This window comes from Schistocerca piceifrons, chromosome 1 (assembly GCF_021461385.2).
Source record: "Schistocerca piceifrons isolate TAMUIC-IGC-003096 chromosome 1, iqSchPice1.1, whole genome shotgun sequence".
Lineage (NCBI taxonomy): Eukaryota > Metazoa > Arthropoda > Insecta > Orthoptera > Acrididae > Schistocerca > Schistocerca piceifrons.
Genome location: NC_060138.1, coordinates 264,822,518 through 264,848,121, shown reverse-complemented (window position 1 = coordinate 264,848,121; position 25,604 = coordinate 264,822,518). Strand labels below are relative to the sequence as shown.

General features: G+C 40.6%; 1 protein-coding gene across 2 annotated transcripts in view; it reads left to right on the top strand.

Annotated features, from left to right (window-relative positions):
* LOC124782403 (nuclear receptor-binding protein homolog) overlaps window positions 1-25,604 on the top strand; it is a 436,938-nt gene that overhangs the window by 370,261 nt on the left and 41,073 nt on the right. For both annotated transcript variants that reach the window (XM_047253937.1, XM_047253938.1), the window contains one exon: window positions 16,661-16,948. In XM_047253937.1, coding sequence (XP_047109893.1) covers window positions 16,661-16,948 — 288 coding nt within the window. The remainder of the gene's footprint in view (window positions 1-16,660; window positions 16,949-25,604) is intronic.

Genomic DNA, 25,604 nt, shown 5'->3' with positions numbered 1-25,604 from the left:
GCAGTAAAATGAGCTCAGTGAGAATCTTGGAATAGGTTTGCAAGCATAATAGAAGACAATAAAACAATGAAAACATTGTCAAATGGAAAAAGAAGTTGATCAAATAAATAACATCTAACAAGCAAAATGGATGAAAACTACAAGAACTTTTTATATGAACGAATGTGCTCTGCAGAGAATAGAGAGGGGGAAATTAAAATAGGATGTGTGGATAATTTATATATGGATGAACTAAGAGAAGCCCTGAACTCCACAAAGAATAGAAATGCTACTGGTATGGATGGTATCAATGCCGAACTTCGAAAATATGGAGGCACTCTACTATATAAGAGAGAACATTTATTTAATATTTACTGCAGAAATGGAGCTATTCAAGAAGCATGGTCACAATCAAAGGAAATATAACTGGGTTTAAAAAAGGAGTCTGCAGCATTTACAAGAACTATAGAGGAATTGGCTTAATACACACTACATATAAATGTTATTCAAGACTAGTAAAAAAGACATTACGATTACAGCTGAGAGTTCATTAAGAGAAAAACAAATGGGATTTTGGAGGGGCAGGTCAACAGCCTATGCAGTATTTTTAATGAAACAAATAATTGAAAACTAGAGAGATCATAATAGGCAAACCTATTTAGCATTTATTGATTTTTTATTAATGCTTTCAATAATATTGATAGAGAGAAACTATGGAGAATTATGAGAAAAACAGAATTTCTACTACACCTGATAAATTAAGTATTTACAAACACATGACTGTTATTTTAGCTATAAATTGTACTCTAATACAGCCTATAACTGCAAACAAAGGAGTTAGACCGGTGTGTAGGATTTCACCCACACTTTATAGTGTTTATTTAGATGATGCAATAACTGTGTGGAAGGAGATTTTTAACTGGGAAATTAAGATTATCAGAAATTCCTGCTTGTGGTGGTGGTGATGGTGAAACGGATTGAAACTGGCCAACTCATTTATATAGAAAATGGGAATTGTAAGGTTCTGCTCCCTCCACTCTCTCTCTGGAAAAATTTCTGGTGACGCCCATGGTGGTGGATGTCTCACACTTGTGGTGTTGGCAAGGGAATGACATGTTTTGTGCAGAACTGAAAACAAAGATGTGAAAAAGATCCCAAGATTGTCATTTAAGAGCATGACTTACAGTGGCTGAAGATCTTGTGAAATATGTGCTTGAGGTTTTTGAGAAATCATTGATACTGACATGGAGAGGTCTTCTCCAGCAGTGGGATTGATTTTTTTAAACCAAATATACAGCGATTTGGATTAAGATCCTGGGTATCGCACCTGGAAACTGTCCACCCTGGTGGGCCCTTGTTTACAAGTAATAGACCAAATCAAAAATTCTGAATTTTGTGGTATACCAAATGACCCAGAGAGCTCCCTGTCACTGGTTGATTAGCAGCAGCCAGCAGAAAGTCACACTCTTAGCTCACTTATTTGTTTTATAGTTTAATTCTTAATTTAGTTGTGTGTTTTTGAGTACTTTCATAGTTAAATTCACAAATTTCAGGCCTATTACAGTATTTGAGAGTTGTAGTATTGCTTTTTAGTACCCATATAGTGTAAATCCATGTAGTTGTCAGTCATCTGTCTTGAACAGCTTGTGAGATAAAAGAGAGGGAAAAAATTGTTAGGGATGGATAGGGACTGCACCTGTTGTGTACAGATTCAAGGGGAATTGGCCACCATCCGTAAATAGCTGGAAGCTGTGTTGGCTGTGGTCGAAAGGCTGCAGGCTGTTGCCCTGGGCCGCGGTGACATTGGGACATGTGAGACGATCGCTTTGACGCCTCTGGAACCTGTAGCATCGCATGGTATCTCTGATGTCACTGCACCCTCGGATCCAGGCGTCCCTGCCGGTCGTCATTTGCCTGACAGTGATAGGCGAACCGTGGTGGGGATGCGAGTCCCTGGGCGGAAGGTGGAAGTTGGTGCTGGCTGCAAGGCTGTACCCTTACGCCTCCATAACAGGTTTGAAGTACTGCCCACTGCTGAAAGTACTTCTGAGCCCGCAAGGGTGGCCTCACCTGTTGCGGCAGTGGCCGGTCTTCCTGAGAGGTCCAGACAAGCGCAGAGGGTGGGATTGCTTGTTATTGGGAGTTCCAATGTTAGGCAGGTGGTGGAGCCCCTTAGGGTATAATGGAGCTGAGGACAGGAAGAAAGCCAATGTACACTCTGTGTGCATACCGGGGGAATCGTCCAAGATGTGGAAAGGGTCCTTCTGGATGCCATGAAGGGTACAGGGTGCAGCCAACTGCAGGTCAGCACTAATGCTCATGTCAGCACTAATGACATGTGTCACTATGGATCGGAAGAGATTCTCTCTGGTTTCCAGCAGTTGGTGAAGACTGCTAGTCTCGCTAGCGAGATGAAGGCAGAGCTCACCATCTGCAGCATTGTTGACAGGACTGATTGCGGGCCTTTGGTACAGAGCCGAGTGGAGGGTCTGAATCGGAGGCTCAGACAGTCCTGCAACTGTGTAGGCTGCAGATTCCTCAACTTGCGCCATAGGGTGGTGGGGTTTTGGGTTCCGCTAAATAGGCCAGGTGTCCACTACACACACGAGATGGCTACAAGGGTAGCAGGGGCTGTGAGACCTGGACTGGATGGTTTTTTAGGTTAGACAGTCCCGGGAAGGATCAAAAAGGGCTCCAGTCTCAAAGGGTACAATGCAGAGAAATGACAAGAATCGACCAAGCAACAGTCGGTATTGTTGTTGTAAATTGTCGTAGCTGTGTTGGAAAAGTACCAGAGCTTCAAGCGCTGATAGAAAGCACTGTAACTGAAATAATTATAGGAATAGAAGCTGGCTGATGCCGGAGATAAATTTTGCCGAAATTTTTACGGAGGCGCAAACCATGTTCAGAAAGGATGGATTAAATAAAGTAGTTGGTGGTGTGTTTGTGTCTGTTGGTAGTGCTTTATCTTGTAGTGAAGTTGAAATAGATAGTTCCTGTGAATGACTATGGGCAGAGGTTATACTCAACAGCCATACCAAAATAATAATGGACTCCCCCTACCGACCCCCTGACTCAGATGATATAATAGCTGAACGGTTGAAAGAAAACTTGAATCTCATTACAAATAAGTACCCCACTCGTACAGTTAGAATGGGTGGAGACTTCAATCTACCCTCGATTTGTTGGAGAAAATAAGTGTTCAAAGCCAGTGGTAGACATAAAACATCTTCCGAAATTATACTAAATGCTTTCTCTGAGAATTACTTTGAACAATTAGTTCATGAGCCCAGACGAATCATAAATGGTTGCAAAAACACACTTGATCTCTTAGCCACAGATAGTCCTGATCTAATAGAGAGCGTCATGACGGATACAGGGATTAGTGAACACAAAGTCATTGTAGCAAGGCTCAAAACCATATCAAGCAAAACCACTAAAAATAAATGCAGAATAGATCTATTTAAAACAGCAGATAAAAATTCTCGTGATGCCTTCCTAAGAGTGTGTCTCCATTCCTTCCAAGCGAATTATGTAAGTGTAGACCAGATATGGCTCAAATTCAAAGATACAGTATTGACAGCAATAGACAGATTCATACGGCATACGTTAATAAGAGACGAGACTGATGCACCATGGTTCACAAAACACCTCAGAACACTGTTGCAGAAGCAATGAAAGAAGCATGCCAAATTCAGAACAACACAAAATTCCCAAGACTGGCTAAGTTTCACAGAAGCTCAAAATTTAGTGCGGATGTCAATGCAAGATGCTTTCAATAGTTTCCACAATGAAACATTGTCTCAAAATATGGTAGAAAGCCCAAAGAGATTCTGGTCGTATGTAAAGTACAACAGTGGCCCAAAACAGTCGATACCGTCACTGCATGATAGCAATGGAAATGTTACTGATGATGGTGCCACTAAAGCGGAGTTACTAAATACAATTTTCCATAATTCCTTCACGAAAGAAGACGGAGGTAAATATTCCGGAATTCGAAACCAGAACAGCTGTTAGCATGAATGACATAAAAGTAAATATCTTAGGTGTTGCGAAACGACTCAAATTGCTTAAGAAAGCCAAGTCATCCGGTCCAGATGGTATACCAATCAGGTTCATTTCTGAGTATGCAGACCCAATAGCGCCTTTCTTAGCAATCGTACACAACCACTCACTCGATGAAAGTTCTGTTCCTAAAGACTGGAAAGTAGCACAGGTAACACCAATATTCAAGAAAGGAAATAGGAGTAACCCATTGAATTACAGACCCATATCACTGCAGTTTGCAGTAGGATTTTGGAGTATATACTGTACTCAAACATTATGAATCACCGTGAAGAAAATGACTTATTGATACATAACCAACACGGATTCAGGAAACATTGTTCTTGTGCAACACAGCTAGCTTGTCATTCCCATGAGGAAATGAGTACTGTCGACAAGGGCTCTCAGATCGATTCCATATTCGTAGATTTCCAGAAGGCTTTTGATACTGTTCCTCACAAGCTACTATTAATCAGATTTTGTGCATATGGAGTATCATCTCAGTTGTGTGACTGTATTTGTGATTTCCTCTGAGAGGTCACAGTTTGTAGTGATAGACGGTAAATCATCGAGTGGAACAGAAATGATATCTGGCATTCCGCTAGGTAGTGTCATAGGCCCTCTGCTGTTTCTGATTTACATAAATGATCTTGGTGATAATCTGAGCAGCCCCCCTGTAGATTGTTTGCAGATGACACTGTAATTTACGGTCTAGTAAAATCATCAGACGATCAATTCCAATTGTAAAATTATTTAGAGAGAATTTCTATATGGTGCGAAAAGTGGCAATTGGCACTAAACAAAGAAAAGTGCGAGGTCATTCACATGGGTACTAAAAGAAATCGGATAAATTTTGGGTATGCGATAAATCGCACAAATCTAAGGAATTACAACTACCAGCCACTTTAATTGGAAAGACCACATAGGTAACATTGTGGGGAAGGCGAAACAAACACTGCGCTTTGTTTGCAGAACACTTAAATGATGCGACAAACCCACTAAAGAGAGAGCCTACATTACACTTGTCTGTCCTCTGCTGGAATATTGCTGCGCCATGTGGGATCCTCACCAGGTAAGATTGACGGAGGACATCGAAAAAGTGCAAAGAAGGGCAGCTCATTTCGTGTTATCGCACAACAGGGGTGAGTGTGTCACTGATATGATACGCGAGTTGGGGGTGGCAGTCACAGAAACAATGGCAGTTTTCTTTGTGGCAAGATCTAGTTACAAAATTTTAATCACCAACTTTCTCTTCTGAAAGCAAAAATATTTTGTTGACACCCACCTACATAGGGAGAAATGATCATCCTAATAAAATAAGAGAAATCTGAGCTCGAACAGAAAGATTTAGATGTTCTTTTTTCCCATGCGCCATTCAAGAGTGGAATGATAGGGAAGTAGTATGAAAATGGTTCGATGAACCCTCTGCCAGGCACTTAAAAGTGTGAATTGCAGAGTAATGATGTAGATGTAGACGTTAAAGTTCTGCTTCATACAATGGTTGCATGGTGTAGAGGATAGGGTAATAGCTTCACCCACAGGAGGTTGTGGGTTCTTATCTTGTCAGGTGCAGTATATTTTTTTAAAAACACATATTGAAATTAACTCTGATCACCACTGTTATTCAATTAATTGATTTAAATTTAATTTCTTATGTCTCTTCTTTTGTCGCATCATTTTAATCACAGTATGAACTTTCTAGTTGGTTTCAGTTTTTTCTTTATATCATTCTTTTTCCACTCAGAATTTTTGTAAATGTAATTTAGTTACATTTGTCTATTATGATATTAAATTATTTGAAAATTTTGATCTATCAGTTAAAAAAACAAAAGACAGAATAATCTATTTATATTGACTGTACAGTTGTCTGAAAATGTGTTTTTCATTACCAAATGTGCAATTTGTTTTGCATGGTAGTCGCCATACAACTATTCAAAACTTAAACTAAATACCTATTGCACTATCGACAGAATAAGCAGATGAATATTTAAATGAAACAATGGTTTATTAGTAAAATGGACTTGAAACAAAATGAGAAATACATATAATGGAGGCAGTAATGTGAACAAAGAAAAACAGGATTAGAAAACAAAAGAAATTAAATCAAAATTAAGAGATGAAAGTAATTAACAACACATGAACAAAGATGTCAAGTGGGAAAAGAATGATAGGAAGAAAAATGAGAGCAAATGAAGTACTTGATAGGATGATTAAAATGATGTGACAAAGGAATGGAAATAGAAAATTACATTTAAATCAATTGCTTGAATAAAATTGATGATCAAAGTCATTTCGATAAAGATTTTAAAATAAAAGAAAAAAAAGTATTGTAACCGACAAGATTCGAAACCACAAACAGCAAGTTTGTGAAGCTATTATCCTATACATTATATCATGCAGCCAGACAATATATTGCAACTTTTTTTAATGGTATTGAGTGTCACACAAAATTTTGAAGTTTTTTCCTCAGTTATTTGCAAACGAGGGCCCACCAGGGTGAATGGTTGCAGTGTGTTAGATGTGGGAGCTTAACCTACATAACTGTATAGAAGGTTGCATAAAGTTGATTCCACCACAGGGGACCTCTCCTTGTAAGTGGTAAGGGAATATCTAGTTGGTGACTGATTGAAAGTGACAATATTTTTTGTGTCAAAAGCCAGAGTTCTGTGCGGATGCTGTTTAGCGGTTAACTAGGTAGCATACTGTCTGCCTTAAAAAGTAGAGGTGCATAAGATTACTGTCTCATTTAGATTACTCCTTTTTCTTGATTGCAGATGAAGGTAGGTAACCAAATAAATTCAGAAGGACCAGGTGGACCAGGTTAGGGAATATGTGTTCAGGTTCTGGAGTAAAGCACGAAGCTTATCTGCCATGGGCCCAGATCGTGAAGATGTCTTCAATGAATCTGAATGAGACAAGGTGTTGGGTGGATTTGAAGGCTTCTTTTAGTTCACTGATAAACTTGTGGCATGGGAGCTCCTGACAATTTTCTTATATGTTCATGGAGTTTGTGTTCAAAGGAGAAATACCACCAGACGGTAGTTTCCCATGAGGTTTAGGAATGAGGTGGTAGATTTGATACCAGTAGATTGCTGGGAATGGGATATTGGTCTACAGAGCTAAGTTAGGGAGGTAGTGGAGGATACAATTAACATTTGGATGTTGGAATGGGATACTGTTACTCTATGAAAGCAGATGATGTTTCTGTGGAAGTGTTGTTAACAGCCATGATGGGCCAGCAAGTTAAGAGACTGCTGGAATTAGTTTATGGAGATCTGTCAGCAGGTTAAAAATAGCTGTATATGGTGTAAAGATGAAGGTCGATTGAAGTAATAGACTTTGGGAAGAGCTTAATGTTTTGCCAAGCTGCTAGACGTGTGTAGTGGAGTTGTCAGGAAGTTGCTGTAAAATGTGAAGTTTTGGTTATTTTTAGCTAATGAATAGTAGTTTTTCAGAGAGCATGTTCTAGGGTAGTGTCTTTCATGAGTCGTGAAAAACTGTGTGTGTGTGTGTGTGTGTGTGTGTGTGTGTGTGTGTGTGTGTGTGTGTGTGTGTGTGTGTTACTAATCTCAGGTGTGAGAATGTAAGTTCACTGACTTAGCAAGCCTTCTCATAGGATGGTTGATAATGTTGTTCCAGTTGTTAGAGGACAAGGATCTTGGGATCTTGGTCTTAGAGATGGGATAGAGGAAATTTCCAGAGAGTAAAAGGAATTTGTAACACCATCAAATGTCCATACATGGAGCTGACGTCTCCTTGCCACCACAGAGCCTGAGCCCTTATAGCACTACTTGCATTTCTGTGCTGCAAGTGTATATTCTTTCTTCCACTCTACCTTTCCATTGGATGGTTTTCTTGGTGCTGATTGTGCTTGGGTCTTTTGTGTTTTGGACATTTGTTTTCTTACCTTCAAGCTTTCTTAAACTCCTTTTCACTATTAATTATGTGGTCCTGTTGTTGGGTCTGACTTGATACTTCGTTCCTCAATTTTGTAGAAGTACAGGTCGCCCAGTGCAGTCTATATTCATTGTACCTTTGTTTCTTTGCACACTTCTTTCTTGCAACAGTACTACATCAAAAACCCAGCATGGTTGCCATTTGATGTGGGGGAGAGGAGGCTCATCAAGTACCAACATGGCGGCAGCCCTCTAACCGTGCAGTGATCTGTTGGTGCCTTATCCGGAAACTCCCCATGCAAGTCAGAGTAAGCACCCATCAAGGCTGGGGAACTGGCTTTACAAGTAACAGTTTACTGACCATTGCTGTGGCTGGGTGTACCTGTGGGGAGAGCCTCCGTTTGGAATGGGTGTGAACGTGAGGGAAGATTCACACATGAAACGAATTAAACTTTCTTCCACTGGTGGTTGCATGGTCCCAGCAGTCTCTTCTGAAGCAAAGACACATTACAATGTGGAGAGTTATGCCCCAAAATGATCTCTTCCCTGGATACGCCATGGGAGGAACATAGGGCTCAGACACTTGCTTTGTTGCAGGACAGAGAGGAATTTCTTTTTTACTACAAAGTCTTCGTTCTTCATAGAGCATGTGGAGGTTTGCCAAAGTGATAGTGATTTCAAAAACTGAGAAGTGGCGCCATTATGCTTAAAACGGCCACCTGCTGCTCAGTCACGGGTGTTGCTTGCTTGCTACAAGCTGGTTGATATTCCTGTCACTGTAATCCCCCATAAAAGTCTGTATATGGTACAGGGTATCTTTTTCCACCAAGATTTCCTTTCACAGATTGATGATGAAATGCATGCCCTTTTTGAGTGACAGGATGTGCATTTTGTCTGTGTCCAGCTGTGCCAAAACACAACAGAGTGTATACTGTAGCCTTCATCTTGGCCTTCGTAGGTGACTTATTGCTTGACAGAAGGTCAAGATGATTGTGTACCGGGATGTGGCTGTCAGTTGCACACGAACGCTCCTTGTGCCCTTCTCCCCATCTGTGTCAACTGTGAGGAGCACTAACCCCCCGTTTTGCCAGACTGCATTGTCTTCAAAAGCAAAAATAAAATTCGGGAATAAAAAATCCGTGACCACCTCACAGAAGAGGTCAAGAAGAAATACGCTTGCCTACATCCTACGTGTGCAACAATGGTGTATGCTACTGCTACAATGATGCTGTCCACTTTAGTGATGTGCCATTGCCCTCTATGTCTGCTATATCTTGCCATTGGGGTAATTCGGCTTCACTCCCTTCCCTTGTTGTTGGGATTCCCCCATACCTTCTTCTTTGAGAGAGCTGACTCCCTATCTAATGGGGACATCAGTTCCCAGCCCCTAGCTGTTGAGGCAATGTTCTCATTTGGCACCCCTTACCAGGGAGGTGTCCCTCAGGACACTCCCTTCCCAGCTATCTGCTGACCTGCAACCAGATGCCAGGTGGTGGCAGCAGGAGCCAGAGGCTGCAGGTCGTAGTTCCTCCTCTGTCCCTGAATCTGAGGCAGAGAAGTGCTTAGAAGTCCAGGTCATCTAAGAACAAAAGGTTGTCCAAAAAAGAAAGAGATTCTGATGGTTCCCGTCCCACTAGACCCCCCACATGTTCTGGCTCTGTATCCATGGCTGTGCTCCATATGGCCTCTAAGGTTTTGTACCCCCACCCTACCCTACCCTACCCTACCCTACCCTACCCCACCCTACCCCACCCTACCCTACCCTACCCCCCATCCCACCTCCTCCCATTCCCCCTGGTTTGGCACAAATGTGTATTGACAGTTTATTTTCACAACCAGTAACAGCAAGTGCCCGTGAAGTATGACCCACCACCTTGGTCCCTGCAAACATCCGCAGGTTAGTGATAGCGTAATCATCCACTGGAACAGTAGCGTTCTTTTCACCACGCGGGTAAGCTGTGACATTCATTTGTGCACTTCCCTTACTTTTTGCATCGCACTCCCCTCAGCTTGTTTCCCAACAATCCGGACCCTTACCATCCATGGCTATAGGGGCTGTTTTAAAGATCTCACTAACTAGGGAATGGCATTGAGTGGTGGTTGCACATACGTTGTGGACTGTTTCTACAGCAAACATGTGCCACTCAACAAGGCTTTAGAGCCTGTGGCTGTTTGTGTGAAGACATCTCAGGAATTTATTCTATGTGACATGTAACTCCCTCCTGATGATGAAATAGCCTAGAACACATTTTGTGTACTGTTTTCTCAGCTCCCCTTCCCATCCTAATATTTGGTGAATCCAGTGCCCACAACCCTTCGTGGATTGGAAGTACAACCACTGCCCGTAGTAAAGCTGTCAAAAACTTGCTTGCAAAGGTCAATCTTTGTCTCTTGAATGCTGGTGTTTCCACACACTCAACTGTGGCATATGGGTCTTACACAGCCATTGATCTTCCCATTTGTAGCCCTTGTGTTCGCCTGTCCATCCATTGACGAGTCCATTTTTATGACCTGTGCAACAGTGATCATTTTCTGATTGTTTTGACCCTCCCTCAGCATCACTTGTCTGGGTGTCCATCCAGGTGGGATCTCCCCAATGTTGATGTGGTTGCTTTTATGGCTGTCTTTGTGTCTTGCACCTCACCACAAGGAGGTATTGATGCAGTTTTCCAGAATATAACTGCAGCCATTCTATTGGCAGCTGACTCAGCAATCTTCTTTTCATTCGGATCTCTCCCCTCTCTGCCCTCGTCTCAGAAGACAGTACCTTAGTGAACCTGCAAAATTGCCATGGCAATTAGGTCACAAGCGGGCTCTCCAACTCCGTAAGCGATATCCATTGATACAGTACCTCACTGCCTTTAAACAGCTCTATGCACAGGTCCTCCACCTCATAAAAAGACAGGAATGGCAGTGGGTGCGGTATATTGCTACCATTGGACCATGTATCCCTCCTTTGCAGATTTAGGCAACGATTCAACACCTCTATGGACATCAGTAACCATGGGTTTACCTGGTATCTCTGTGAATGATGATGTCTAGACTGATCCAGATGCTGTTACAAAATATTTTGCTTTTCATTATGCTTAAGTCTCTGCATCTGAGAATTATCAGCCTGCATTTTGTATCCTCAAATAGTGGGTAGAGTGACTCCCTTTACCATTTACTACACATCACTTGAAACCTTATAATGCTCCATTCAGTGAGTGGGAATTGCTCAGTGCCCTAGCCCTCTGCCCTGACACAGCCCCAGGGCCAGACTGCATCCACAGCCATATGATCAAATGCTTGTCAGTGGATTGCCAATGTCACATCCTTGACAATTTCAGCTGTATCTGGAGAGAGGGCCAGTTCTTGTCTCAGTGGCAAGAAAGTGTGGTCATCCCAGTACTGAAACCAGTTAAACACCCTCTTGAGATGGACAGCTGTCAACGAGTTAGCCTTGCTAATGTTCTTTGCACGTTGCTCGTATGTCTGATGAGCCAACAGCTGTGTTTGTACCTTCAATCTTGTGGTGTTTTGGCTCCATCCCAGGGTGATTTTTTGCTAAGGCCATTCTACTGCTGACAAGTTTGTGTCTCTTGGGTATGCCATTTGGTCAGTTTTTTCTCGTTGCCAAGATCTGATCGGTATCTGACTTGCATACAGCTTAAGACACAACCTCCAACACCCCCTCCCCCATATACAAGAGAATTATGTCCCATATTTGTGTTGGGTATCAAATGATCTAGCTACAGCTGTGGGATCTACAGTGTCACCCTCCCTGTATGCTGATGAGTTTTGCACTATTGCTCCTCAACTGTGGGTGGTGTTGAATGCCATACGAAAGTATGGTCCTGGGCTCTCACCGATGGCTTCCGGTTTTCCATTGCCAAGGCATGTCATGCACTTCCATCAGCAGTGTACTGTCCATCCCCAATTTTTTTAAAAAATTAGTCTCCAATACCCAGTATATGTGACTCCCCCATCTGCAAATATGCTTGTTTGTCACACCTAATATTCCTCACTGTCTCAGTAACACCAGCTGGGATACAGACTGCTCTCTACACATCTGCGGCTCTACAAAGCTGTGAACATGTCGCATCTTGATTATTGAAGCCTGGTGTATGGCTCAGCATTACCTTCAGCTTTGTGGATGCTGGACCTGATGCACCATTGTGGGATTGGACTTGCGACAGGTGTCTTTCGGACCAGCCCTGTGAACAGTCTACTCCTGGAGGCTGGTGTCCCTACCCTACAAATCAGGCATCAACAACTGCTGCTCACCTAAGCAATACACATTCACGAACCCATTGAGCATCCGAACTACTGTAACCTTTTACCTGGTAGGGAAATCTATCTCTCACAACAGAGGCCAATGTCTGGCATCACGATTGAAGTTCACTAAAGAAGTCTCTGCTCTGAACTCCAATTTCTCCATTGTCGCCTCTTGTCAGGGAGAAATTGCATGTGCCCGTTTGGACAGAAAGACTCAATAGACCCTATGGTACTTCACTGTCAGTTCCTTGACGTCCATGATGCAATTCCATGCTCAGATGCGGTGTACACAGACGGCTCTCGGTTGATGGACAAAATGGTTTTTGTGTACACACACTCAAATGGAGTAAACTAAACTCCCTGCTGAACAGATGGAGTGTATTCACTGCAGAATTGGTGGCCATTGCTCAAGCCCTCAACCACCTTTGTTCTTGCACTGGTGAGTCATTCTTAACTGGCAGTGACTTCTTGAATAGCCTTCAGGCTCTTGAAAGTGCTACCCTCGACACCAGTTGGGTGACTATTCAGGACCTACTGCATGACCTTCACCATGCTGGTCAGTTGGCCATCTTTGTATGGACATCAGGTCATGTTGGGATCCCATAAAATGAACAGGATCACTTGTTGGCCAAGTTGGCTATCAGGGTGCCGACTTTGGAGACGGAGATACCAGAACCCGACCTTTAGGAAACTCTACACCAATGGTTGTTGGAGGACTGGATGTGCCCTGGTTTCTCCAAATAAACTGTGAACCTTAGAGGACACCATGACCCTTTGGCAGTCTTCCCTTAATGTTCTTACAGAGAACTGACTGTCCTCTGTTAGCTTTGTATTGGCCACACTTGGCTGACCTATGGCTACATACTCCAGTGTGAGGAGCCACCCCACTGTTGTCTCATGGTGGCCCACATCCTACTGGACTTCCCTAATTTGGCCACCTTGCGATGAAACATTGAACTTCTGACATGTTACGTCTGCTGCTGTCAGATGGTTTTTATTCCTTTTTGTGACATAGGGCATATTAGCCTCGTTGGCTGCTTGAGGGACTGGAGGAGTACCTCATTGTAGGGTATGATCTGAGGGGCCCATGACTGCCCTTGCTCAATGGTAGGGCCTGGCTCTTGCTTTTTCCACCTTTTTAAATCATATTTAGTTACATGTGTTGATGGTTGACTTGACTAGTCATCATTGTTTGCTTTCCTTAGATTCAATATTGTCCATGTAGCTAGTTCTCTTATTGTAATGAAATGTGTGGAAGCAGTAGTTGGATGCAGAGGGTCTCTCTCCAGTCGCATAACGTGTCCCGGGAGCCTCCATCTGCTTTCCCGGCAGGACAACTCGCCCACCTTCTCGTTTTTACCCCTCTCTCACTTCTTCCTGAGTCTATCTTTTGGCTTTCTTGACTCTCAAATACAATAGAGTCCACTGGGATTTTTCTTTTGGGTCCTTCCTCTTTCATTACTATTCCTAGCTTGACAGACAGAAGCCTCATAGTTTGTTCCCTTTAACTCTTATCAATCCATCCAGCCATCCAACAAACATGGGTAAGTCAGTGCTTGTGTAGTGCGATTGTGTGGGAACAGGTGGTTAGGATTAGTGACTGAATTGAAAATTTGGTTAAAGTAATGCTCATCGGAGAAGGCAGTAAGTTGCCCACAGTGAAAAAGCTGCTTTTTCTTCTTCTTCTTCTTCTTCTTCTTCTTCTTCTTCTTCTTCTTTTCCATCCAGCAGTAAAACATTTCATGTGGACATAATTGAAAATAAAAATGTGACGTACAAGTTTCAAAGTTCATTAGATATTATGGCAAAAATGGTGGAAAATGAATATGAAACTTGCCACAGTGGTACACATCTTAAAAACTGAATGGAAGAGCCAGTAAAAATGAAAGTATTAGAAGAGAACAGTTTCCGGTGTGTAAAGATCGACTCAGTGTGCAGTGAAAAAGATTGGAATAAAGTGGTGTATGGAAATTGAAAAAAAACTTCAAAATCCTGAATACTAAACTGTAATGCATAGAGTACATTAAAAATGAACAGAAATTTTAAAGAATGTGAGAAACAGCAAAGTGTAAAAAGTTAGTCAGAAGAAAATTACAATTGTGATAACTGAATTGTAACATGCCTCAGGATACAGTGTCGTCTTTATATTATTCAATTAATTCAGCATTTACAAGGTGTGTAGCCACTTCAGTCTAAAGCTAAGAAAAAAAATCTCAATCTTTGTTTCCATGTCTCTGTTTCCTCTTGTCCTCTGCCTGTTCAAACCTGCACATTTGTTCAGTTCTTTATCCAAATGGTCAGGCCATGTGTTGTAGACTTTCTGTGTTAGTCCACTATAGTACTGCCTTCGTCCTTTTTCTGTCCTTTTTTGTGCAGCATGTCTAAATTATTTCCCTTTTAGAGCCTTTACCCTTTCCACAATATCCTGAACTCATTTCTTTTCCTAACTTTCTTAATGAGATCAAGGAGTGACCTTGTCACAGCTCTCTGAGATGTCTGAAGTTTTGTTTTGAGAAACTCATTTAAAACCAAAGTTTCAGTGTCATATGTTAGTACAGGAAGAACACACTGTTCAAAAACAATCTTCTTTTATGTTTGTTGGCATATTGGATTTAAAAACAAGCTGCATTCCTCTCATAAGCCCTCCAGAGTAGCATGATTTGGTGCAAAATGTCAGATTTTAGGTCTCCTTGGATATCAGCCGACTGTCATAGGCATATGTGTTTGTTACAGCTTTTTAGAGAATTCTTTTTGACAGGTTTATTCTGAATTCCACTTTTTCACTACCTGATAAATCCTTTATACAGGATTGATATTCTGTCGTATTGTTAGCTAGGATTACTGTAACATCTCGAAGTGTAAAGTTCATGAGTTTTTTCCAGTTATTCTAATTCCCCTTTCTTTCCAATTAGTTTTGAACATAGTCGTCTCAAGGACTGCTGTGAATTTTTTTGGGGATATAGGGTCACTCTGTTTTACTCCTCTTCCAATGAAAAATTCTCTTGTATGTTATACTATGCTGATAGAAGCCATCAAGTTATTATAGTTGCTCATAATATATGTATCTTGTTTCCATATGTTGTTCGGTCAGTGCCTGTATAACTGCATTGCAGCTGACAAAATCAAAAGCCCTTTCAGAATCTGTCAAAGCTACGCGTAGTGGCATTTCATATTCATTTGCTTCACTAATTACTTCAACTGCCCTGATTTCAGCTGTTAATTTGCCCGGTTGTGTAGTAACTTTCATTGATCCCCCAGTTTTTTTTTCCCGAGTTGTCGTGTTCATTTTTGTTAGTTTTTCTTCTGCTGACTGTTCCAATCTCATCTGAAGAGTCCGCTGTAATTCATTCTTTTACATTTAATTTATCCGTGTTGATAGTTCCTTTTTTTAAAAACTAGTATTGGTTTCCTTCTTTCTTGCTGGATACTTGTGCACACTTTCACTCTTACCAGTCTATGGTCATCACCAGTATTCAGTTGGTTTTAAAACTGAAATGTCTTTGATTATTTTGTTTTAGTTTGCAATAATAAAATGTATTTCATACAGAGACTCGTGATATGGACTTAATGTCCATTTTTATGGTGTTTCTTACAATCATTGTTCATGATGAAAAAATTATTCTCTTCAGCAAACTGAACTATCCTTTTGCCTCTTTCATTTCTCCTGTTGATTCCAAGGAAAGCTACAGAACTTCAGCGTTCTTGATTCCAACTTCGACATTTAAATCCCCAAATATTAGTTTAAGATGACTGTCTTATCCTTTATCATGTATGTATTTTATCTGCTCATAATACTCTCGAATTTGATTTCAAAATTAATGTCATGTAACTTAGTATCTGATTGCATGTTAATTATACTGTGATTACTGAATTTGTAGTAAGATCATTTTTGATGATGTCATAGATTATGTAATAAAATGTAGCCATTAGCATAAATCTGTTATTTTATGCTCAAAAACGGTATATGACATTATTAAACAAGTTTTTTCCTTGAAGTGGTGGAATCCTGGGTTAATGACTTCTCATTTTAATTTTTCATTTCATAACGAGAAGCTTTATGCAATTTAGTATGCATACCTTCGAAAACCAGGAAGATGATGAGACATGTATTTGGATGTGTAGAAAGTTAAAGCTAGTATAGCATCATTTAATTTAGTTGCTGTGAGAGCTATGGAAACCATGGTCTGATGTCTGTCAGATTTAAGTTCAATAGTTTCTACTTGGTCAACATACTATAATTATTAGAAAATTCTATCAGTATTTATATTTAGTTGTATGAGAAGCCCATTTCTAGTTTACTTTTTATTGTGCATTGTAAATGTACCATTTGGTGACAATAGAAAATGAGATATATATTTAAGTACACGCACCTATCTGTATGTACCTTGGCATATTAGAACTGTAACCTTACTGAATAATATTCTAGATATACAATTTTATTTTTTCCTGTTTCTCACTGTATTAATATTATTAACTATCTATAGGCACTTTGTCTCCCTCGATTGATGTGTACTCATTTGGAATGTGTGCACTGGAGATGGCAGCACTGGAAATCCAAGGAAATGGTGACTCTGGTAGTCTGGTAACAGATGACCACATAGATAGGACAATAGATTCTTTGGATGACCCACAGCAGAGGGATTTTATTCGTCAGTGCCTGAAAAAGGATCCACAAGAACGTCCAAATGCACGGGAACTTCTTTTTCACCCTCTTCTGTTCGAAGTCCATTCTCTGAAGCTTCTGGCTGCCCATACGTTGGTTAACACTACAGGTATAATTTGTGCATAATCTGAAATCATTTAAATCATAGCTGTTAAGGTAGTTTAGGGAAAGCATCATGTTAACAGGTTTTCACAAGAAACAAATGCATCAGTAATGGAGCTGCCTGTCAGCATGACAGCTGCCACTGTTGGCTCTTCACATTTAAAATTATAAAGCAGTCTTTATTAGTTGTAAAAGCTGCTAGCAAACAGTATATTAGGCTCTCTCTCTCTCTCTCTCTCTCTCTCTCTCTCTCTCTCTCTCTCTCTCTCTCTCTCTCTGTGTGTGTGTGTGTGTGTGTGTGTGTGTGTGTGTGTGTGTGTGTGTGTGGTTTTTTTTTTTTCTGTGCAGTGTATCTTAAAATAACATTTAAACAGTGAGTACAATTTACGTAACAATGAAGTTTTTCTATGGAAAGAATTCACTCATTAATAGAGAAAATCTTAGGAGAGACTCAAGGTTGCTGTATTCTGTCACATATAACTAAACATTATTCAAGTTCTGGAATAAATCAGAGAGAGACTGAACATAACTAAACATTTTTTCCTGAAGAGAAAAGCTGAACATAATAGCGAGAATCAGTATCATATGATGTTCTGAACACAGTAAAAGTTCTGAGAAATCTACCTTATCTTTTGTTTATTTACACACAACATTCTGAAAATTATATAGTGAAGGAAAGCCTTCAGGGATTAATGTTACACCAGCAGGCAAAAGATGCCCTTTTGGCTGCTTCTGTAAAGTGTACTAACAATCAGTTGCAAAATGGTTTAAATGGCTCTGAGCACTATGGGACTTAACATCTTAGGTCATCAGTCCCCTAGAACTTAGAACTACTTAAACCTAACTAACCTAAGGACATCACACACGCCCATGCCCGAGGCAGGATTCGAACCTGTGACCATAGCAGTCCCGCGGTTCCGGACTGTAGCGCCTAGAACCGCATGGCCACCGTGGCCGGCAATCAGTTGCACTTATTGACGATCTCCATACATTTATAGCTATGGAAATAACTTCAAGAGTCCTTCCGTTGTGTATTATAAATCAGGAGAATAAGGATGGCTAGATGACAAATGTTGTAGGGATTTAGAAGCAATTATACTGCCTGCAGCAAAATTAAAGATTGCTATGGAGAACAGAGAAGCAGATGTATGAATATGAAGAGCTCAGTTGGAAAGCCAGTCCTAAGCAAAGAAGGGAAAGCTAAAAGGTGGAAGAACTATCTAGAGGATCTATACAGGGGAGAACTTGAAGGCAGTATTATAAAAATGGAAGAGTGGAAGAGGGTGTATATGAAGATGAGATTGGAGATAAGATACTGTGGGGAAAAACATGATAGAGCACCAAGAGACCTAAGTCGAAGCTAGGCACCAGAGTAGAAAACATTCTGTCAGAACCACTGATAACCTAGGGAGAGCCAGACATGATAAAGCATCTTCCATCTGATGTGCAAGATGTAGGACACAGGCAAAACAGTCTCAGACTTAAAGAAATACGTAATAATTCCAATTCCAAAGAAAGAAGATGCTGACAGGTGTGAATATTATCAAACTAAAAGTTTAATAAGTCATGGCTGCAAAATGCTAACACAAATTCTTTGTAGAAGAATGAAAAAATGGTAGAAGCTGACCTCTGGGAAGATTAGTTTGGATTTCAGAGAAATGAAGGAAAGCACATGGCAATACTGACCCTACGACTTACCTTAGATCTAGAAGATAGGTTAAGGAAAGATGAGCCTACGTTTGTAGCATTTGTAGACTTACAGAAAGCTTTTGACAGTACTTGCCGGAATACTCTATTTGAAATTCCGAAGGCAGCAGGGGTAAAATACAGGGATCAAAAGGCTATTTACAACATGCACAGTAAGCAGACAACAGTTACACGATTCAAGGGGCATGAAAGGGAAGCAGTAAGCAGTAAGCAGTGGTTGAGAAGGGAGTGAGACAGGTGTGTAGCGTGTCACCACTGTTATTCAGTCTGTATATTGAGCTAGCAGTAAAGGAAACAACAGAAAAATGTGGTGTAGCAATTAAAATTTAGGGAGAAGAAATAAAATCTTTGATTTGCTTTGCAGATTGATGATGTAAATCTGTCATAGACAGCAAAGATCTTGGAAGAGCAGTTGAATGGTATGGGATGAGTCTTGAAAGGAGGATATAAGATGAACATCAACAAAAGAAAACAAATATATTGGAATGTAGTCTGGTTTTGAGGGAACAAGGCACACAGTAGTGAATGAGTTTTGCTATGTATGTAGCAAAACAACTGACGATGGCCGAAGTACAGAAGATATAAAATGTAAAATGGTACTTTCTAGATCAGCATTATTGAAGAAGAAAAAGTTGTTAATGTCGAATATTGATTTAAGTGCTAGGAAGTCTTTCCTGAAAGTATCTGTACGGAGTATAGTCATGTAGGGAAGTGAAACGTGAATGACAAACATTTTAGACAAGAAGAGAATATAAGCTTTTGGAACGTGGCACTATAGAAGAATGCTGAAGATGAAACGGATAGATCACGTAATTAATGACGATTTACTGAATAGAATTCGGTAGAACAGAAATTTGTGGCACAATTTGACTGGAAGAAGGGATCAGTTGATAGAACACATTCTGAGACATCAAGGGATCACCAATTTAGTATTGGAGGGAAATCGGGGGGGGGGGGGGGGGGGTGTTGTTTAAAATTACAGGGGGAGAGACAGTTGAATACAGTAAGCAGATTCAGAAAGAAGTAAGTTGCAGTAGTTATTCACACTTAGAGGCTTGCACAGGGTAGAGTAGCATGGAGAGCTGCATCAAATAAAATCTTCAGACCGATGACCACAGCTACTACAAAAAGAAGAGAACAACAACAAAAATCAGGATAATATGTGTATCAATAGAAAAGCATTCCCTTACATTACACAGCTGCTGTTTCCATCTACTACATAATATTGAGCATTTATGTAATTGCAGCATTTTCAGAGTACATTGTTAGCTGTCCATATGTTGGAAAAGATAAAGCTTCTCTAACAACATGAATAATGTTATTCAGACTAACATCACAAAGTGTAAATATTCTGTTTAATTACATTATTTTTTAAATATGTAGGGATTTTCAGTTTCTTGCCTGTATCCGCTGGAAATGACACACAACCTCTCATACCAGAATATAATATTATGTTGTGAATCCAAGACACAGTCACAGTCTACATTGAAATGACTTCTTTTTTCTAGTATTGTTTTGAATTTCTTATTCTTGGGATAACACTCATTATTAGCAACAAATACCATTATGGAGTATATGTAGTGGCATGTAAAAATAAGAATTTTAAGGTCCTTAAAGAAGTTTCTGCAAGATGTTCAGTTATCAACTTAACATAATATACAGCACACATTAGCAGTCTGTGTTGCCCCAGAATGTTAAACTACAGGTCTGAAAGTATGCACATTCATACAGAACCTTTAATATAAATTGTGAAACAGGCAGAACTGACCTATGTTTCATTTATGTAAAATTCGCTATCTAATGCTACCTTAATTTGTTACCAAAAATCGGACAATTGAAAATCCAGGATAGGCTGTAACAATATTATGAAAAGGGAAGTTGCTACTCATTATCTAGTGGAAATGCTGAGTCGCAAATAGGCACAACAAAAAGACTGCTCACACATGACTGCAGTCTTTGGCAACTGAAGCCACACTGTGGTGTGTTGTAGAAATATTTGTTGTAGTATGAACAAATGCTAACTAATTATTTCAAATTAGATGAACTGTTTAGTCCTGTTCCCTTGGCAGTTACTGCCATGCTGTAAAACAATATCTTGATTGTGATACTGAGAGGTCTTATTAACTATAAAGATGTCTCAAGGCCATAAACACAATGTGGAAATTTCTTTGGATTTACAAACTATGGAGGCAGCCTAGCTACAGGTACATTGCAACAGTGTTCACAGCAGCAGAGGCATCTTGTTAGCACCTGACTTGATTTTGGCATCTCGAGCTCATGTGGCCATAAGATGGGTAGCATAACAGACTCTCATCACTTGATTGTATAATGTGAATGCTTTACTCACTATTTTTGTATGAATTGTTCATTCCACAATGAACGGCATGTGCTTGTGGACTTCATTTTTGAGCATGTGCATGACTGATTACATTAGTGCATTTACTATAATTTGCTATGCCACTGGGCTGTCTTGCTGCACTAATTTACATTATGGCAGTATTCAGATAACATAATATGTGACCAAAGCATTCAGTTCACTTTCATTTGATGCTTCTTTTTAGTAACTGCACTTTAAAAAAAAACTTGTTTCCAGTTATTTTTATGTACACATATCAACCAGAACATTAGGACCACCTACCTAATAACTGGACGGCATGGAAGTACTTTGGTCTTGGTAGGGCGCTGAAGGGAGTTGGCACTAAACACACGCACATGCACGTGTAGCAATGAGCTTTGATGCCATGTTCAATTGCATCCCAGATGTGTTCGATCAGATTCAGTGGTCTGCAACCACTGTATGATACTCCTTGCCCATCATGGTGCCTTGTACAAGCTCCACCGGACCTATGAATTTCCAAGTGAATGTTCCCCAGAGCTAATGGAGCTGCTGCCAGCTTCTCTCAATTCCACAGTGCAGGTGTCAAGGAGTGGTGCCCTGGAAGAGGACGGATTTGTGCCTTCCCATCAGCCTGATGGAGGAGGTATCAGGATTCATCAGACCATACAACACTCTGCCACTGCACCAACATCCAGTGCTGATTGTCACATTCCCGTTTCAGTCATAGTTGTTGATGTCATAATTTTAACATTGGCACATGCTTGACCCATTGGCACATGCTTGACTCATCGGCTATGGAGGCCCATTGTTAGAAGTGTTCAGTGCACTTTCTGTTCACAAACTTGTACTCTGCCCAGCATTAAAGTCTGATGTTAGTTCTGCCACAGTTTGCGACCTGTTTTGTTTTACCAGTCAGCCCAGCTTACGACATCCGACATCTGTCATGAGCGGTAGTCACTGAACCTCATGATATCTAGACATGATTTGACTTTCACTGCAGCACTCCTCGAACACCCAACACACAATAAGTCATGCAGTTTCCAAAATGCTCTTGCCGAGCCTCTGGGACATCATAATCTGCCCGCGGCCAAACTTGTATAGATTGTGTGTCTTCACCATTCTACAGGTGGACAGCATGTTCACTGATACTATGTGCACCATGCGTGTGTCTTATCAGTTATTCTTCTCCAAGGGATCCTGCTATTGCCTGGATGGGATTGTATTGATACTAGGTTGGTGGTCATAATATTCTCGCTGATCATTGTATATAAAGAATTCTAGATTTTGTTGCCCTACTCTTCACTTTCTCTGAGCAAAATGGCATAGTTGTTATCAAATTGCAGTTGAATTTGGGAGGAGCTGAGTTCATATCCCCACCCAGCTGTTTCAGTTTTGATTGTCTGTGGTACCATAAATGGTTTACTCTTTAACTGCTGGAACAGTTCAGATGAATAAATTTCATGACCAATCTATGTCCAGGCTGAGGTTGGGCTCAGTCTGTAATGTGTGTCTGTCATTGAATGGTTGTGTGTCCTCTTTATCTACCTTCCTTAGTTATTACTACAGTGTTGGTACCAATGTATGAAGTACATAGCTCACACTCATTACATAGTATTTCTGTTCTTAGTGTAGTATGGCATAATTACATACACTGTAATCATGGTATTTCTGCCTGTTTTTGTATTTGCATTTATTATTATTATTGTTATGTACTAAGTCAACAACTTTGCTTCCGCCGTTTTTTCTCAAAGTTCGAGACTTCATTGTGAAAAACTTACGAAACATTTAGATTCAAAGTATTGGCTGTCGCTGACCACTGCTTTCCCCTAGCTTTAGGGCAGCATACGAATCCTGGGAATCTTTTGAGATGAGCCATGAATCGATCCAATTTGGCACTTGTTCACATGACCGCAAGTACTTGTCAGCTAGGTCGTGTGCCATAGATCAAGAAAGGTGGCAGTCAGAGGGAAGAATATCCGGAGAATACAGCAGGTTGGGTAGAACTTCCCACTTCAATGTTTCCAAGTATGGTTTGATGGGATTTTCGACTTGGTGTCGTGCACTGTCTTGCTGCAAAATCATTTTTTCATGTCTATCGCTGTATTGTGGCCATTTGTCTTTCAGTGATGGGCTCAAACACATCAATTGCTTTCGATAACAATCTCCGGTGATTGTTCCTGTCGGTTGCAGCAGCATCAAAAACTTTCTCTCTTTCACAACCACGTTGGTCTTCAGCGTCAAAATCACCGTTCTTGAAGCATGGAAACTGTTTTCTGCAAAGTTCTGTCACTAACAGGCGTCTCATCATAGGTCTTACCCATCTTTTTATGAGCCACAGGCGCAGTTTTCTTCATATCAAGGCAGAAAATTAAAACCTCCTGCAGATGACAAGAATTGGGCTTGTAAGTTGACATATTCAGCCAAGAATAACTTTAAGATGCAATCAAAAATTGACTAATATTTTGATGGTGTTATGTTCTCAAATGCCTAAGCTTACTGTATGACACTTATGACCTACGACTTCTGCCACTACTTTCCACTAATGTTGTCTACTGAAAAACGGTGGAAGCAAATTTTTAGACCTAATAGATACTTTTGGATCAAAGGAGACCATACACCAAAAAGCAGAAGCTCTGAGTTTTCAATAGGTGCACACAAAAGAAACACAAAAGCCAGCTGAACTAACAGTGCAGGGCTTGCTATTTTTTCAGTTTTTGGGCAGGTGGAGTGATTGTGGTGGGGATAGTGTCAGTTGGGGTGGGCAGACGTGAGGCAGGGAGAGAGACTGGGGTGGGTGAACAGTGGCTCAGAGCGAGGCAGCCAGTTTGTCAGATAGAAATGCGTGAGTGAGTGGTTGCAGATATAGGGGCTGGCACAATTGTAGCAGCTAGTGATAAGCGGCACATGCTGATAGCATGTGGGGAGGTGAATTTGGAGGGGTGACCAGACAGGGGAACAGGAAACTGTTGAGTGGAAGGTGCAGGGACTGTGGGTTACCTAAGATTCAGGCCTGAGTGATCATGGGAGCAAGGAATGTGTTGTAAGAGTAGCCTCATCACCCTGTACCCACCCCACCTGACACTACCCCCACCACTACCAATCCACTTGCTGAAAAATAACATAGACACCGATAGCTCATCTGGCATCTCTCTCTCTCTCTCTCTCTCTCTCTCTCTCTCTCTCTCTCTCTCTCTCTCTCTCTCTCTCTCTCTCTGTCTGTGTCTGTGTCTGTGTCTGTGTGTGTGTCTGTGTGTGTGTGTGTGTGTGTGTGTGTGTGTGTGTGTGTGTGTGTGTGTTTTTTACTCTAGCTCGTCAAAGGATAGCTCTGAAAGCTAGCAAGTTTACTTTCTTTTGAGTGTTCCTATCGACAAATCGACCTTCTGATTTTTGTTGAGTGGTGTTTCTTAGTCCAAAAGTAGTTACATTCTACAAGAAATTTCATATAACTGTTATTATCACTATCATCATCATCTAAATAATAAAACAGAAAAACCATAATGTATGTCTGTCTGAACTTGCTAATCTCCAGCTCTATTAGATGAATTTTCGTGGGGGTTTTCAAAGGTAACTTAAGTGTAGCTTCGGGCAGCATGTAGGCTTCATTTCATCAAAATTGTTTTTGGTGTTGGTGGGGTGGTGGTACTGTAATCTACAGTTACACTGAAAACAATTTGCTTAACTTATTAGTCAGATGTTTAATCATCCTGACATGGTACATCACAGAACCAATAGATAGTGCTGTTAGTTTTGTAATAGACCAAAGAAACAGTAGATCACACTGTCAATTTTTTAAAATCAGTGACAGATGTATTTTTGGAAGTTTGTCAGTGACAGAAATGTGCACCAAAATCTTATCTTGACAAATACAAACAAATATTGAATTTAGTTGGCTGGTATATACGGATGTTCTGATTTAGTTTTGTGTATTAAAAACTTAACGACTTTGTTGTGTATCTTTAGATAGGCTGTATTTATATTCTTCACTAGGAAAAAAGATTTATTAAATTTACCTTGTGATTTGGGTGCCTACCTATTATCTTTTGATTTCATTTTGTTTACAATTAAAAATGCCTAGAAAACATGGGTCTTTCTGAATACATTAAAACGGCTAAAAGACTGAGGACTATGCGGCCTGGAGAATCCAATGAAAATCATGAGGCAAGACTTTCAGTGGCTCGAGAACTCACTCTGTGGGAACTCCTCCCGAAAGAGAGGCACGACATAGTGCTGATTGAGAACATCACACGTTTTCTTGCTCCTTAGAACTCTTCACTCGCAGAGGTTTCAGAGTCCTTTTCAATGTAACATTGTGCACTGTCCAGTCACATTTATGTGCCTGGCTTTCAAAAGATGTGCAGGCGGAGAGGCAATGAGATTCTGGAAGATACTGACATGCCAACTCCAGTGCTGTGACCAGCTGTGCTATATTTCTCGGTTGAGGATCCATAATGCGAACAGCCTGTTGAAGGTGGTACTACGGAGTCTTGATTAGGTTTAAATTTGTGGAGTTTAGTGACCATTTAAACTTGTCCTAATGCTGTTGGAACTATGCATGTACACTGTGAGTAATGTGACATGTTGACTTGCCCTGCTGTTAGATGTAATTATTCTGAGGGAA